This window comes from Oreochromis niloticus, linkage group LG14 (assembly GCF_001858045.2).
Source record: "Oreochromis niloticus isolate F11D_XX linkage group LG14, O_niloticus_UMD_NMBU, whole genome shotgun sequence".
NCBI classification, from domain to species: Eukaryota; Metazoa; Chordata; class Actinopteri; order Cichliformes; family Cichlidae; genus Oreochromis; species Oreochromis niloticus.
In genome coordinates, this window is record NC_031979.2 from 39,690,989 (window position 1) to 39,707,188 (window position 16,200).

Sequence of the window (16,200 nt, forward strand, 5' to 3'; positions counted from 1 at the left end):
TAAAAAAAATTTTAACAGTAATGTCAAGGAGATTTATTTAACTGGAAAAATAAAGGATATATAAAAGTCACTGCCAAAAACTGATTGCCGTGTCTAACTTGTGACAGGAATGTTGTTTGTGGCTCAAGATGGCTTGATGTCATTCATGAGGGAAACATCTGACATACATTTCACATATTATAGACCAACAAGTTATTTACAGCATTTAAATACGAGCAATCAGTTTTTGGCACAACACTGGAACAACACGCATACACACTCATTCTGGGCCATTCATTCACGCAGTGTCAATAAAGATTCACCAAACAGTTAGTTCTGACGTCATCTTCGTGCGGCCTCCCGGAAGTGCGCGCTGGAGCCAGAATGGCGCAGAGGTGGAGCAGCGGCTGCAGCTCAGGTGTCGTTTGATGACAAATTCACCGAAAATCACCGAAAACCGGAGACCGGAGCGTGAGGCGGTCCGGGATCCCGCGGAGGACACGCGCCGCCGTCCGGGACGCACACACGCGCAGTGAGTGTCCGCTCCGCTTTGCGAGCCCCGCGGCTAGCATGCTAACGTGTTGAGTCACGGGGGTCCGAGTCCGCGAGCAGCCTCGCCGCGAGCCTCGGAGCACCCCGGGGCCGCCCGCAGGAGCCCTCCCGGCGGCCACGCTGCCGCCCACCGCGGGCGGAGAAATTCAGAGGACCGCTAGCCTGTTAGCCTGTTAGCACTGCTCTTCCTATGTTAGCATGCTAACAGAAGCTAGCCGTCCGCTCAGGGGAGCCGGGGTCCACCTGACGTCATCAGTATGTTTCTCTTTGTTGTGGGAGTTGTTGTGGTTCACCGCGTCGCTGTCGCCTGTGCTCCTCACCTGAGTTCACAGGTTGCTTAGATATTCCGCCACCAGGTGGGTCTGATCAGAGTGACGTCATCCGACCTGTAAGGCGTACATGCTTGTGGAGATGGTGGGACAGAGGTCCAGGTAGCTCATGTGAAGCTGCAGGTTATATAGCAATCAGAAGTTTGGTGGTTTGAGCCCTGGGTGCGAAAGTGCCTTTGAGCAAGACACTGAACCCTGAGTTACTCTTTAGGTGTGCGTGTGTGAGAGAGATTTAAAGTTCTTTGAACACTCACACCGGTAGTTGTATCGGACCTGTCCATTTACAGGCACCTAATAGTCAAAGAGGCCAAGCCCCCAATAATGCAGGTTATTACCCAGGCGTGTTTTCCACACCCTGTCCGGTGTTAAACATGGCAGTCTGTAGCGCAGACTCACAGAGTCAGAGAGACTTTATTTATCCCCAAGGGGCAATTAAGATAGAGACATTTACAGTGGGCCTCTGTTGGATGTCAGAGGGATCGCAGCAGAGGTTACACACCTGCAGGCCAGGTGAGACTTAAGCAGCCTGAGCCTCTGTGTTTTCAGACAGAGATCTAGGAGGCGGGACTTAAGATCCTATTTAGGCAATTTTAACACAGATTCCAGGTTTTATTATCACCTATCAGCTGAGATAGACTCTGTGGTCCAATCAGCTCCTCCACAGGCTGAATCACCATGGAAACCGATGCAGAACAGGTGATGTTTCCTCTGGTTTTTTTATGTGCAGCATGTTGTCAGTGTGCAGCTTCCTCCTGAAAGCAGTAAAAGATGCCCAGCAGCTAAGACTGCATGTGGTCATGTGATGCAGAACTCCTGCTGAGTCACTCTGCAAACAGTGAACACATCTGTTCAACTAATCACATTCATTCCCTCTGAACTGATTTCACGTCTCCTTCATCAGGCTGTGGGACAGGAAGTGTTCATGTTTCCATGGAAACCGCTCTAATGTGCAGCTGTCACCTTAGAGACAAACAGCAGCACTGAGCGCGCTCAGACACCAAATCATTCACTGTAATTCAAACTTTATTCTCCCGCTCTGTGCCGAACATTCTGCTGCTTCATCTCTCAGATCATCATCGTCATCATCATCATCTGATCATGGCTTTGATTGGTGCAAGCAGCACTCACAGGGTCATTCTGTGAGGAGGAAGAGTCGCATGACTTGCAGAACACCCCTGTTTTATGTGGGTGCACACTGAGCCTGAAGCAGAGAGCCCAGGTTATCAGAGAGAGTTAGCTCTGACTAAGGTTAGGTTTTGTTGATCTAGTTAACTCAAAGAGAGCCTGGATATGTTGCACCTCCTCCTAGTTATGGCCCTCTTACAACAGTTCACCTGAACAGGTGTTTGGCCCTCTGTTAAACAGGTGGAGACTGCATTAAAAGGTCGATGCTCTGTCTGGACCCAGATGTGTGTGTTTGTGTGTGTGTCAGCAGGTGATGGCGGAGCGGCGAGGCGAGTGTTTGTGGAAGAAACACGTGGCGGAGCAACTGAAGCTTAGAGACCGAGAGCAGAGACAGGCCTTCGAGGAGATCATCCTGCAGTGTGAGACACACACACGCTTTCTTTAACCCTCTGTACTCGGTAGAATTCCCTGGAATGTTCCAGATTCCAGAGATTCAGATAGAAATCCGTCAAAGACTCTTAAATGTATCTTAAAAACTGCTGTAAGGCAGCAGCTGTAAGTTGGTTTGAAGTTACAGATCTCAAGTAGCTGCGCTATATATGAACATTTCTTCATCTTCCTCCTTAAGTCTGAAATGAAGTCCTGAGCTCTAAGACACAAACCTGGATGAACACGCCCAGTTATTCCCGATAGATTAGACCCACATGACTACGCCCTGCCAAACAACAGCAGGAGCTGATTAGAAGCTAGCATTATGCCCGCTAATGTTAGGCTTGAGTGTCCTAAAAATCACACTTCCACTCTGATGAAGAATGAATACGTTCTCAGTTCGACTCTGTTTGGTCACCAAGTGTCCGATACCAACGACGTAAGCTCCACTGACAGCAGCTAACAGCAGTTAGCAGAGGCCGTCGGCAGCACAGAGCAGTGTGTGCCCACAGGAGCACTCAGCGACACATCGACTCATCGCAGTAAAGGCTTTCAGAGCTCTGCTTCGTAGGCTGCTGTGGTAACGCCCCCTTCACATTAATGCAGTGCTGACTCCCATGTTGGATTTAAACATGACTGCAGCTCACACACCTGTACAGTTGACTGGAGCTGTCGTGTCGACGCTCAGGAGGACCTGACGTAACCCTGAGTGTAGCTGACAGAAGGACGCTCCATCCACACACTTGTCAGCTCCACCTACAGCGTAGCGGCCATGTTGTTCGAGTTGTCATTGTTTTTTGATGTATTGATGGGTTTTCAGATAACCGTCTCCTGGAGAAGGCGGACCTGCAGGCCGTCCTATCAGAGCGTTACCAGGCCGACAAATATGACGTCCAGAGAGGCCACGAGTCCAGGTAAGTTTAGAGCATGCTGGTGTGTGCTGTCACTCGTTGGCATGTTGTCTAACGTGTCTCTGTGTCCTGTGGCAGTGCGGCAGACTCGAGTCGCAGCGACGCCCTGCAGCAGGAGATGGCTCAGATGAGGATTCGGCACCAGGAGGAGCTGACGGAGCTGCACAAGAAACGAGGAGAGGTGAGCACTTGCCGGCGTGCCGCCGGGCCTGAGGCATGTGTGCGGGGAGGTGTGGTTAGGGGGATGTACAGGTGCGATTTCCGGAGCTGTGATTGTGCACATGGTGAAGGGAAGCCTTGAGTGTTTCCTGTCTGACACGCTCAGTTTGTTCCTGAATAATCCGGTGACAGAGTGACTAGTCGCAGCGCCGTGACATCGTTTTAGACAGACTGCGGGTGGAGGGTTGTTCACGTGTTTGCCAACGCGCTGTGGCCGCTCACGTGTTGGTGGTGAAACAAGGCTCTGCTTCACCCATACACCGCTGGCCCACCCGAGACTGAGGTGCGTCTTTGTGCCACGCCCGCTGCTTAAAACGCCACCAGGTCTGTTTTCTTGAGGATGCCTGAAACGGGCGAGGATGACAGGACGTCAGCTCGCAGTTCTGATCATATGAGGGAATTCGCAGCTAATCACATGATTCCCGACCATCACTAACAGGAAGTGATGTCACAGCGATGGAGTCACGTGATCTCAGTTGTGATGTGTCGGTGACTCAGAGCAGGAAGTCAGCTGATGTCCTCTGACTCATGGAAACTCTGAGCTGGTGACATGTGACGCATGAGGCTTTATAGCAGGAAGTGTGAATGTTTGACTTTCAGTTCTCCCTCCTGCTGCAGCTCATCACAGTGAGCGAGGGCAGGTGGAGGTGCAGTCCTGTGCTGGAGAGCTCCACCTTTGAACACTGAGTGCTGATGCCGATGATGTCACAGCTCCAAACGGAGCATAAAGAGTGATCCATGGACAGGCTGAAGCTGAGCTGCTTTCCTTTTTCGTGAACTTACTCTGTTTCTGGCTTAGTTTTTGACCTTTGACCTCTGGTTTGGTTTAATGGTGCCACCTTTGGGCTGTAGAACCACATTGCATCCAACAGGAGCCTGCATGTGTGTTCATCAGTACCTACTTCGATCAACTGGTTTTCCATTACAATTTAGTACATCCTAATTTGCTGGTCGTTGTCATAGCAATGCGTCCGAGCGTCCCGCGAAGTAATTAGTGTGCCACACGAATGCTACAACAAAGGCAGACGGCGTTTCTTCAGGCTCAGGGGAACACTCATCGAGTGACGCCACTGACCAGCCAATCGGTGACACGCAGTCTGATGACGTCACATTTTAGTACCTGCTCAGATCGCTTGGAACCCCGTCCGTACAGGTACTACAGACGTATCTGATACTACAAAGGTACCACGTCCTATGACCTAATGCAAAACCTTGAAAAGCAAAGACCAAGACAGACTTTTAATTAGACTCAATCAAGAACCCACCCACCACTTTAATCACACTCTAGATGTTAGGGTTAGGGCTAGCCAGGAGGGTCGGCCTGATGGTGTTGAAAGCACTGGAAGAGTCAAAAACATGACCCTCACAGTGCTCGCCAGCTGGTCCAGATGGGTGTAGACACAATTGAGCAAGTAGATGATGGCGTCCTCAGTTCCGAGATGGGGCGGGTAAGCAAATTGAAGAGGATCCTGATGTGGTATGACAATGGGTCAGAGCTGGTCCAGGATGAGCCTGTCCAGTCTTCATGATGTGGGAGGTCAGCGCCACTGGCCTGTAATCCTTGGGGCCATTGGGACGTGGTGTCTTTGGTACAGGAACGAGACATGATTCCACAGCACTGGGACCCTCTGCAGACTCAGACTCAGCATAAACAGTTTATGGAATACTCCACACAGCTGGGGAGCACAGGCCTTGAGGACGCGGGGACTCACTCCGTCTGGTCCAGCAGACTTGCCTGAGTGAAGTCTCCTCATTTGCATCTGAACTTGGTATTGAGTGAAAGTGATGGGTGGGGGAGGGGTGTCAGGACTCTCACAGGAGGCAAGAGCACCATGTGAAGAGAGATGCTGGCACAGGGGTGTGGCTCTGGACTCCAGGCTGACTACAGGTGAGGTTGTGGGGGTGTGAGCAGCCACTGTAGTGTCGAATCTATTGAAAAACAAATTCAACTCATTAGCTCTTTCCTCACCTCCCTCAGCTCCCCTGCTGTTGGTTGGCCTGAATCCAGTGATGGTCTTCATGCCCCTCCACACCTCTCTCATGCTGTTCTGCTGTAGTTTCCACTCCAGCTTCCTTCTGTAATTGTCTTTAGCCTCTCTGATCTTGTCCTTTAGTAACACCTGGACCTTCCTCATCTCCTCTTTGTTGCCCCCTCTGAAAGCCCTCTTCTTGTTTCCAAAAGTTGAATCTGTTCATCTGGACGTAGCGTTTTGTGGGAGAAACGTTTCGTCACTCACTAGCTCCTGTGAAAACTAAGGTCTCAAATCAGAAGTACCTGACTCTGTGGTATAATTCTCAAACACGTATACGTACACGCAGATGGCTCCGCCCCTCCCTGAGCCTGGTTCTGCCGGAGGTTTCTTCCTGTTAAAAGGGAGTTTTTCCTTCCCACTGTCGTCAAAGTGCTTGTTCATAGGGGGTCATATGATTGTTGGGTTGTTCTGTGTGTATCATTGTAGGGTCTACCTCACAGTATGAAGCGCCCTGAGGCGACTGTTGTTGTGACGCTGTATTTAAAAAAAAAAAAAAAAAAAAAAAATGAATTGAATTGAAAACTGTGCCAAGTCGATCCTAGTAGGTAAAAAAGGGTCTTTATTGTGTTTGTGTGTATGTTGTTTCCTGTGACTTGGTCATGTGACAGTCCTGTAAACAGCTGATTGGTTATTTTTGTGTTTGTGTCATCAGCTGGCTCAGAGCGTGATCGAACTGAACAACCAGATCCAACAGAAGGACCGAGAGATCCAGAACAACGAGGCCAAGTCAGACACACGCACACGCAGTAACACACACACACAGACAGTAACACACACAGTAACACAGACCCTGCCTCTGTGCTGCCCCCTGCAGGATGCTTGAGTACCAGCAGCAGATCTCCAGCCTGGAGGGCGACTGCCGCGAGCTCAGGAGCTGCTTGCAGGTAGGACCGCCTCATGTGGCTCACCTGTGCGGTTGAGGTGGTGTAGCTGTGACGGACAGGTGGAGTCACTCCCTCCCACCTGTGACCAGTTCTATTATACTGACCAATAACTGTTGTCATCGTTTTCATCTGTAAACCAAGTGAGAAGGTCATGAAGGTCAGTGATGAGCAGTAAAAGGTCTGATTACCCACAATCCCCTCCTGCTGCCTCTGGCTCCCAGCAGCCCTGCTTTCTGCTCCCATCATGCTCCAGTGATGCAGCAGTGGTGCCGGCAGCTGCTGACACACAGGATGTGACATCACGCCAGGGCCTGTACAGAGCTCCTACAGCCTCTCTGTGATGATGTCATCCAACAGAATCTATCAGCACGGAGTGTCGGGCTGAGGAGGAGGAGCAGGGAGCTGATCTCAAGTTTTCAAGCTGAGACCTTCGTTGCCCAGAACATGCGAGCATCACCTCGCTCCGAACAGTGAGGTTAACGTGACTTCCTGTTTCACAGGACCTGGAGAGGGCGAATCAGACGCTGAAGGACGAGTATGACGCCCTGCAGATCACCTTCTCCGCCCTGGAGGAGAAGCTGAGGAAGACCACCGAGGACAACCAGGAGCTGGTGTCCCGCTGGATGGCCGAGAAGGCTCAGGAGGCGAACCGGCTGAACGCCGAGAACGAGAAGGACAGCAGGTAAGCGGGGCGGCTGGAGGCGGGAGGTTTGCCGCTGCGACTTCAGGTCATCTTCATGTGTGTGTGTGTGTGTTTCAGACGGCGGCAGGCCAAACTGCAGAAGGAGCTCGCCGACGCTGCCAAGGAACCGCTGCCCATTGAGGCGTGCGTGTCTGAGTTTGTATCAGATGTGATAAGATGTCCCAGAGAAATTTCCATGGTTACAGCAGACAGGAAAAAATAAAGGAACAACAGTGACACAGAAGGAATTCCTCTCACGGCTCCTCACCTCGCTCTGCTTCTCCACAGGGACGACGACATCGAAGTGCTGACTGAGGACGCCGGGAAGGCAGGAGGGGAGACGTCGCCGAGCCGGCTGCTTACCAGGACTCCCAGGTGAGGCCGCACGTGCCCACTGACCTTTGACCTCTACGGAGGTTCAGCATGTGTGTGACGATGTGTCTCTGCCCGCAGTAAGAAGATCTCCCAGCAGCCTCCAGGGGGGCTGCTTGACTCTATCTCCCTCATGTTTGGGTATGTAGGTGTGTGTGTGTGTGTGCGCGTCTCTGTGTGCATGAGTGTGTGTGTGTCTGTGCGTGCTGGCTCGGGGTCCTCTGTATTGGACCACCTTGCACACAGTGCCTCGAGGTGACCCTTGTTGTCACTTGTCGATAAATAAAAGGTGAACGTTTGTTTGTCCTCAGCAGGCGTCGGAGCGCCAACTCTTTCAGCACTTCACCGGAGAGCAGCGAGGCCCCGTCAGGCGTCTGCACGGAGGTCCGCGTGCCCACCACAGCGCTGCACGTCTTTGTAAGTACAGCCGCTCTTCGTCGTCGTCGGGATGACTCGCTCGGCCGTGTCTCAGTCTGCGCTCTCTCTCTCTCTGAGTGTTCAGGAAGCCCACGACGGCGAGGTGAACGCTGTGAGGTTCAGCCCTGGCTCCCGTCTCCTAGCAACAGGAGGGATGGACCGCAGGGTGAAGCTGTGGGAGGTGGTGGCAGGTGAGTGGAGGAGGGGTTTAAACAGGAATTTGTTTTGCTTGCACTAGGATGTTTGATCGAATAACCCCGGAGCTGCAGCAGGTCACGTGACTAAATCACTTCCTGTAATTGCGTTCAGGTCGCTGTGAGCCCAAAGGAGCTCTGACCGGCAGCAACGCGGGAATCACCAGCATTGAGTTCGACAGTGCTGTGAGTGTCCAGGCGGCGGAAGGATACGGCAGTGTTACTTCCTGTTCAGACTGACCTGCTTTCCTGTGTTTCAGGGCTCCTACCTGCTCGCCGCCTCCAACGACTTCGCCAGCCGGATTTGGACCGTGGATGACTACAGACTGAGGGTGAGTGCGTCCAGCTGTCACACAGCTGCATCACACACGCTCACTGTAAATCCAACCGTGTGTCAACAGATTAGTCAGCTGAGCTGTGTTTGGGTAACCATAGCTACAGCGGCTGCAATAGAACAAACAGCGTGGACGGAGCAGAAAGGTTCCATTTAGGCTGCACCTCACAGCGGCCGGCCGCCTTGTTTCTGCACCTGTTTGTGTTTGAAACACATTTTTCTGCAGTTTATTTGATTTTTTTCAAAAGATCAGGAAAATATTTCTAAGTAAGCGCTGCCCCCTGGTGGTGACAGGTTTATCTGACCAACGTCCTGCTCAGCTGCTCCTGTCTGCGTGCGCCGAGCTAAACCACGCTCTTACCTGTCCGACACCTGAGCCCAGCAGGAAGTGGCGGCTCAGTTTCCTGGTCAGTGATGTCATGTAAAAGGTCTGAAGCTCAGTTCTTCCCCCTGGCGGCCACCATTTTGGCTCCCAGCAGCCCCGCTCTCTGCTCCCATCATGCTCTAGTGGTGCAGCGATGGTCTCAGCAGCTGCTGACACACAGGATGTGGCATCACTGCGAGGTCTGTACAGAGCTCCTACAGCCTCTCTGTGATGATGTCATCCAACAAAACCAATCAGCATGGAGCATCAGGCCGAGGGGCGGGGTCTGAGTGGTGATCTCACACCTGTTCTGAGGCCAGAAAACTGTTGTCCATGTAATGTCACCTGTCTGAATCAGGTGATGTCCCCGCGGTGACATCAGCAGGTCTTCAGGTAGAGCTTATCTGCCGAGACGAGGTCACACCTGAGTTCAGTTTGACCTCTGCAGGTGTGATCAATTATTGATGATGACTCGACGTCGTTAAAGATCTGCGAGCTGATGGTGGGACTGATGCAGAGTGATGATGTCAGAAGTCGCCGGGGTTTCTCGTACTGACAGGAAGTGGCAGATGTCACCTGCCGATGACCTGTGTGTGTGTTTACCTGCGCCTACCTGTGTCTTTCTGTCCATCCGGCAGCACACGCTGACGGGTCACAGCGGGAAAGTCCTCTCTGCTCGCTTCCTGTTGGACAACGCTCGCATCGTCTCTGGAAGCTACGACCGCACGCTCAAACTGTGGGACCTTCGCAGCAAAGTCTGTACGTGAGTGCACACTCGCTCAGTCTCACTGAGTCCTCGCCCGAGCTAACTGACGCTCACCTGTGCAGGTATGAAGACGGTGTTCGCGGGCTCCAGCTGCAACGACATCGTGTGCACCGAGCAATGCGTCATGAGCGGACATTTTGACAAAAAGGTTCGCTTCTGGGACATCAGGTGAGGGGCACACGAACGCTGTCATCACTTGGCATCTCTGACATCACTCTGCGTCACGATGATGACACGCTCTGTGTGTGTGTGTGTGTGTGTGTGTGTGTGCGATCAGAGCGGAGAGCATCGTGCGGGAGCTGGAGCTGTTCGGCAGAGTGACGTCTCTGGATCTGAACCACGATCGCACCGAGCTGCTCACCTGCTCCAGAGACGACCTGGTGAAGATCGTCGACCTGCGCACCAACGCCGTGAAGCAGACGCTCAGGTGAGGCGGGCCCAGTGTAACACAAAGCGGTCAAAGTTCAGAGACAGCCATGCAGGTGGGAAGCAGAAACATGGCGAGTCCATCTCACCTGAGTCGGCAGGCAGTCGGCAGGGCTGGGCCATGTGAGGAAATATCACCTTATATTTAAATAACCTCCAAAAACAAGAAGATTATAAGGAGAATAATAAGAATAGCTCTTTGTTGTCACTGTTACAAGAACAGTGAAAGGCAGTTTGGCATCTCCGCGCGTGTGTGAAATATTGTCTACACAATAACACAGACAAATTTACATTTACACAAGAAAGATATGTACAAGTTATACATACAAATACATGTCATCTGAGGAGCAGGTGCAGTGGGGGGGGGGGGGGGGGGCTGTTGCTAATATAATAAATGCAGTTTAAAGAGGTAGGAATGTTGGTATAACTAAAAATACGGTTTATAAAGTGTAAAAGCATGATTTTCAGCCGTACAGTGCCTAAACTCACACTCAGTGTTTTTAACCATCACCTGCACGTGAGGTGCTCGGCGCCGAACTTTAACGAACAGCAACAAAAGAATTCAAGCAAAGAATTCATGAGACAAAATAAAACGACTGAAATGACAAAGCGGCTCTTTTGTGCTTGTAACATATAAAAATAGTCAAACTGACTGACGGTCGTGTCGTACGTCAGACTCCCGGGAAAAGTACCCAGGATACTTTTGTTGCCGTAGTGACACTGACTCACTGTTGACGTCACAGGCAGATCCACTTCCTGTGCTCCGCCGTGGTCTTGTGACTGACTCATTCTGTTTGTGATGTGATGGTCAGGTGACCTCGGCTGACTCACTGTGTGTGTGTTTGTTCAGTGCGCAGGGTTTCAAGTGTGGAGCTGATTGGACCAGAGTGACCTTCAGGTGGGTTCCTCTCATTATTCGTGCCTGTGCGTGTGTGTGCGAGATCTGAGCGCGCTCAGTGTGTCTCGTTCTCTTTCAGTCCTGACGGGAGCTACGTGGCCGGCGGATCAGCTGACGGCGCTCTGTACATCTGGAACGTGCTGACGGGGAAAGTGGACCGAACTCTAGACCGGAACCACAGGTAAGATCGTTCAGGTTTATCGACACGCCAGCGGCCTACGCCACACTGCTGACCTTTGACCTCTCTTTGCTACTGTTGTTGCAGCTCAGCCATCAACTCGGTGTCCTGGTCGCCTTCGGGAGCATACGTGGCAAGCGTGGAGAAAGGCAGTCGCGCCATCTTGTGGTCAGACATGTGACTGGGCCCGAGGAGGCGGAGTCAGGCTGTAGGCAGCCAGTGGCGGCCCCTCTGCCGTCTTCATCGTGGTGAAGATGAAGAGGATCCACTGAGACTGTGGAGACGAGCTGCCGTGTTCTGTTTCTGCAGCTTTTAATGTTCAGCATCATTTTAATGACCGGGAGGAGGCGGAGCCATATGCGGCGCCGCAGCTGCTGATGAGGTTTTATTGCGAGGACAACAGGCGGATGTCAGGTGACCCGTTGGAAACGCAGAGACATTTCAATGTTGACGCTTCCTCTACTCATCCTCACTCCACAGGACGCCTCAGGAAACAGGAAGTGCGTGCACCGACCAATCAGAGGTTAAAGAAACTGTCGTGTGGTTTGTTCCTGTCTGCACTCAGCAACTCCTCATTTCTACCTCGCCGCTTCACTCGCTCCAGGTACCACTGACTTCCTGTTGTTCGTTTTCCACTGCAGGCAGAACCGCGTCCTTGCTGCGGGTGTCGCTGTGACATCATCAGCAGGACAGCGTGTTCCACATCACGTGTTCTGAATGCGGCGCCTGCCCAAGCCTCAACTGGCGGTCAGCGCGAGCCTCGGTTCCGTCGTCAGTGGAAACAGGAAGGAGGGGGCGGAGTGGAAATGAGGCCCTTTGGACTGTAAAGTGAACCGCCATCAGTGATGTTTTTCCACAAACAGGAAGTGGACCTTCACATTAAACTGTCAGAGCACACCTGTGTGGGTTTGTGTGTTTGATTCACAGGTGTGTTACATACTGTTCAGCACTAACCTCGCTGCGAGCATGGACAGATGGGCGAGTGTGTAACCCGATGATTGTAAATGTCTTGTAAAAATCCTGATTAATAAATCCTCTGACACCTGAGCGTTCTTCCACGCCGCTCGCTCTCTGAGCCCCTCATTGCGGTGGCGAGCTGTTCTTGTTCCTGATCCCAGGCTGAGGTCATCTCGTTTTACGTCTCGATGTTTCCCGCGAAACGTTCTTCACATTAAGGAGCCAAACATTCTTGCTGGAAGCAGGGCTCGCAAAATTTTAAAATCCCTGGTTGCCCTTCGGGCAGGCACGCTTCAGTTTTTGGTAGAGATTATTTTTATTGTATAATATTGTACAACAACTGTATAAAAATTACAATCATCAACTCAAATATTTGGTTCTAATTGAACAGAAATTTCTATGAACTGTGTAGAACATGAATCAGTCTGTGTCAGATTCTGAATCCGACATTTGCACTGAAGTCAGATGAGAAAATGCCACGTGACGTTGAGGCCATAGCATTTCCTTCATCAGCTTTCTCTTCCTGTGCATCGGCCTCCGTTTCACTTCTTTCTCCTTGTCGGGGTTTGATGATCCAGGTGTCTTGAACCTTTTCCAGAAACGAATAAACTTGTCAGGGCGAAAAGATTCAACTGTTCGGCACGGCTAGCTCTAATACGTGTGCCGCACAGTGGATTGTTATGATGTGGGCTACTCCTGTTTTCTCACCCATCATCACTGCAGCACCATCAAAATCTGCACACACTTTCTTTGTCCATGTGTCGTCTCTGATGCTCGTGGTGTTCGCTGCTTCATCAATAGCCTCTAAAATACCTGCAGCATCTGCCCTCCTGACTGGCTGACATTTGATCATGTATGTGGATATCAAAGACATTACAACTGCATGCTGTGATGTCAGCAGCGTCCTTACAACATAACGCGGTACGTCACAGGGGAAAGGAATTTGTTGCATGTTTAATTTGAACCATTACAAAGAAAATGGCTGACCAGGAGGAAGTGTGAACAGGAAGTGGTTTAAATGTTTAGCAGTCTATAGGACTTGATCCTCTGTGGTACATTCATGAATTATCTGAGGCTGGATTAATTAAAAGCACATATGCAGTAATATATGACTGCGTCCATGCAATGAGAGATAAGACAAACACGGCTGTGTTTGGGTCGAGGTCTTTTTTTTTTCTCTGCCATCAGGGTTCGAGTCCAGCTGAGAAAAAGAAGAGGTGAGTTTTATAAAGCTGCGTCCAGATGAACAGATTCAACTTTTGGAGTTTTATAAAGATTGTAACTTATCAGAGAATGAAGTGACGTTTTTCCGTCTCATGTCTTTATTGTCTCACATGGAAACAGTGAAGAGAGGAAATGTGTCCTCGGTGCCGTTACACCATATGAGGCTGGTTTCACCGCTCTCTGCTGATCAGACACCTGCAGGCTTTTCGTTTGTTGTACTTCATGCTTCATGATCCATTTTATACTTTTTTAAGACTAGGTTGAGATGCAGCTAAAAACAGAAAGTGAGTCCCTCCATGCAGCGGCCTCGAACAGCTCCCACACAGCAGCATTATTTACCCATCCACATCAACACTGCGTGTAACTTTGTAACTGGAAGCATTCGTCCTGGCAGCAGGGTGAGGTGATACAGGTACATGTCACCGAACTGGAGCTCTGGGAGAGACGTTGCCATGTTATGGATCACACATCTCTCCGTATCTTTGTTTTTCCTCCATGAACAGATGATCCAAGTAATCTGGGCTGGAAAAAAACACTTCAGCCTTCCACTACTGGCTGTCGCGATGGAGCAGTCTTTTGCCTGCAAGCGTAGCGAGCCGGTTTGTGTGACTAGAGACCAAACGGTTTGTGTACCAGGCTGTAAACATCTATGGGACTGACTCACTGCTGCCTCTGTTGGGCAGTAGAGGAACTGCAGCCCAGAGGTTACTGCTTTGCTGTAATCGGATTTCTGTCATCTATATGTTGATCGGTCATCAACCCATTTATGAACAGAGACTTTTTGTGGTCTTTCTGTTCTCTCCTTTCACGTTCTCTTTTTTCTTCCATCCCTGGTTCCATCTCACTGATTCTCACGGACGATCGCCTCCTCAGTCCTGGCTCTGCTGGATCATCTGATCATTGTGGTTCTCTCTCTGATATTGGGGGGTTGTAATAAAGCATGCATGTGCTCTCACTGTCATACCTGCTGCTGTGGTCATTTGTGCTCCTGTCCATCTTACAAGCTGCTCTCTGTATTTATCCCGTGCAGTACTGCTCACTGTTATACGTTTCATACACTCCCTGGAGTGTCCCTTATTTTCCATTCTCTTCCCCTTATCTTTATCAGGGTCATGGCCCCGCCCACACGGTGGATCCAAAACCAGTGAGCCAAAGATGCTAACACTGCTCTTCATTTTTCTTTTGTACTAAGGTGAGAGAGAAACAGTATTTCCATTCTCCTGTACGTCTTGTGCATATAGTGAACTGGCAATTAAAATAATCTTTGAGTTTAAATCTCTCAGTAAACGCCTTCAGACAGAGTCAACTGTCTGCTGTGACTTTGGTTTACCACAAATTGGGTGAGATGTTCCCAGTATGTCCCACTGGGAGAAGGCCCCAGGGCAGACCCGTGATCCTGTCACCAAAGCAGCCAACCCTTTATACCAGGGGTGTCCAACTCCAGGCCTCGAGGACCGGCGTCCTGCAGGTTTTAGATGTGTCCTTGGTCCAACACGGCTGACTCAAATGGCTAAATGACCTCCTCAACATGTCCTGAAGTTCTCCAGAGGCCTGGTAACGAACTAATCATGTGACTCAGGTGTGTTCACCCAGGGTTATATCTAAAACCTGCAGGACACCGGCCCTCGAGACCTGGAGTTGGACACTCCTGCTTTATACTGTTCCACACTCTGGTGTTCTTGGTGACTTTCAGATCTGTCACAGTGTGTGGACACAGACTGTGTGGAGTGTGAATAGTGGACCCAAACACAGACACAATGGAACGTAACTTGAATTAAGAAAAGGCGAGCCATTTAATAAGGCTGATTAAAAGGTACATTTCTTCCTGAATACTATCGTTGTTTATATTTACTGCGGGAAGAAACGGTAAAAACGGCGTTTTATAAGGAAAACACTCAAAAGCACTCTCCGCCTGTGAGCAAAAACTAAACCAAAACACCCCCACCCTTTCCTATTGGTCGAAAAATGTACCATGTCAACCAATCAAAAATGATATGGCAACGTGGCATCTAGTTGTGTAGGAAGCGGGGAAGTTTTAGGAGTGACGGCGGTGTTTTGAGATGTGAGAGATTTGCGACGTTCTGCTTGTTTGGAGTCTAAAGTCTTGTGTAGTTAGTGTGTAGTTAGTGTGTAGTGTAGTTTTGCTGTGTGTGTCAGAACAATGAGGCGGCTGCTGAATGTTACAGGTGTTACAGCAGTGATACATCTCCTGCTGTCAGGCCTGCAGGTATCAGGCTGTTGTTCTCCTTTATCTCATAGTGGACAGAAATTATTTTTTGCAGTGGCACAAATAATTTGTGTGGCATCAGATTTGATGCAGAACAGCTGATTGTTCTGTAAATAGTTTGAAATGTTTATTTAAAAAAACGCCTTGGCTGCATTTTTAGTTAAACAGCTGCAAAAAACTTTGTTTGCAAGTTACTTTTTTGAAGAAGTAACTATATAATTCATTGTCCAACATTAGTCATTATATACTGTATTTTGCAGACAGAGTTACAGACTCTCTCCCAGACCACAGACTCATGCTCATAATACAAGTCAGAGCTTTATGAAAAATAAAAAGAAAGTTTTGTTTTCAAAATTGGAGTTCAAGTTATTTTTACTTCCAATAGTGTTAACATACTACACAGGTCATGAACAAGATTTTTTACATTTCCATTGTAAGTGGGCTAAAGCAGTTAATTAAAAGTAGTCTAACATAAATGTAAATGCTGTAATTTGATTACTTTAATAAACCATGTAACTTGGATGGATTCGATGCTGGCGTGACCACAGTGCACACGTCTGATTTCGCTCACAGTGGTCCAAGGGACGCTCAGGGAGTTTGTGTGTTCGCTCAGACACATGAAAAATTAGAGGGAACATTGGTCAACTAAAAACATGTGGATGTAAATCCTGTCTAACGTCTGTCACACTTACACTGTTTT

The 16,200-nt window shown here is 49.8% G+C and overlaps 1 protein-coding gene and 2 non-coding genes across 7 annotated transcripts; all 3 read left to right on the forward strand.

Moving 5' to 3' along the window:
- Positions 1-310: 310 nt before the first annotated feature.
- atg16l1 (ATG16 autophagy related 16-like 1 (S. cerevisiae)) lies at positions 311-12,139 on the forward strand. 5 transcript variants are annotated; one of them, XR_267658.4, is made up of 21 exons: positions 311-511; positions 2,293-2,404; positions 3,235-3,328; positions 3,404-3,506; positions 6,230-6,303; positions 6,392-6,461; positions 6,962-7,143; positions 7,222-7,287; positions 7,432-7,518; positions 7,597-7,656; positions 7,827-7,932; positions 8,018-8,123; positions 8,242-8,312; positions 8,387-8,458; positions 9,463-9,583; positions 9,653-9,758; positions 9,868-10,017; positions 10,867-10,914; positions 10,994-11,095; positions 11,180-11,615; positions 11,734-12,139. XR_267658.4 is itself a non-coding variant. In XM_005462728.4 (20 exons), exons 2-20 carry the CDS (start codon positions 2,299-2,301, stop codon positions 11,271-11,273), a joined length of 1,818 nt encoding a protein of 605 aa, XP_005462785.1. In that variant the 5' UTR covers positions 311-511; positions 2,293-2,298; the 3' UTR covers positions 11,274-12,139. The 5 variants fall into 5 exon arrangements, 4 of the variants coding, with proteins under 4 accessions (XP_005462785.1, XP_019203164.1, XP_005462786.1 ...); XM_005462728.4 differs by having other exon boundaries at positions 11,180-12,139; XM_019347619.2 differs by having other exon boundaries at positions 7,830-7,932; positions 11,180-12,139.
- On the forward strand, positions 6,618-6,890 carry LOC112842297 (small Cajal body-specific RNA 6). Its single transcript, XR_003214026.1, has one exon.
- Positions 8,867-9,142, forward strand: LOC112842298 (small Cajal body-specific RNA 6). The gene has a single exon (XR_003214027.1).
- Positions 12,140-16,200: the final 4,061 nt, after the last annotated feature.

What these genes read in the sequence shown, in the direction of transcription:
- atg16l1 (XM_005462728.4), top strand. Translation starts at nt 2,299, where the DNA reads ATGGCGGAGCGGCGAGGCGAGTGTTTGTGGAAGAAACACGTGGCGGAG. An exon ending in TGCACAAGAAACGAGGAGAG is followed by an intron (nt 3,507 to 6,229) that starts GTGAGCACTTGC and finishes TTGTGTCATCAG; the next exon opens with CTGGCTCAGAGCGTGATCGA. An exon ending in AGCTCAGGAGCTGCTTGCAG is followed by an intron (nt 6,462 to 6,961) that starts GTAGGACCGCCT and finishes CCTGTTTCACAG; the next exon opens with GACCTGGAGAGGGCGAATCA.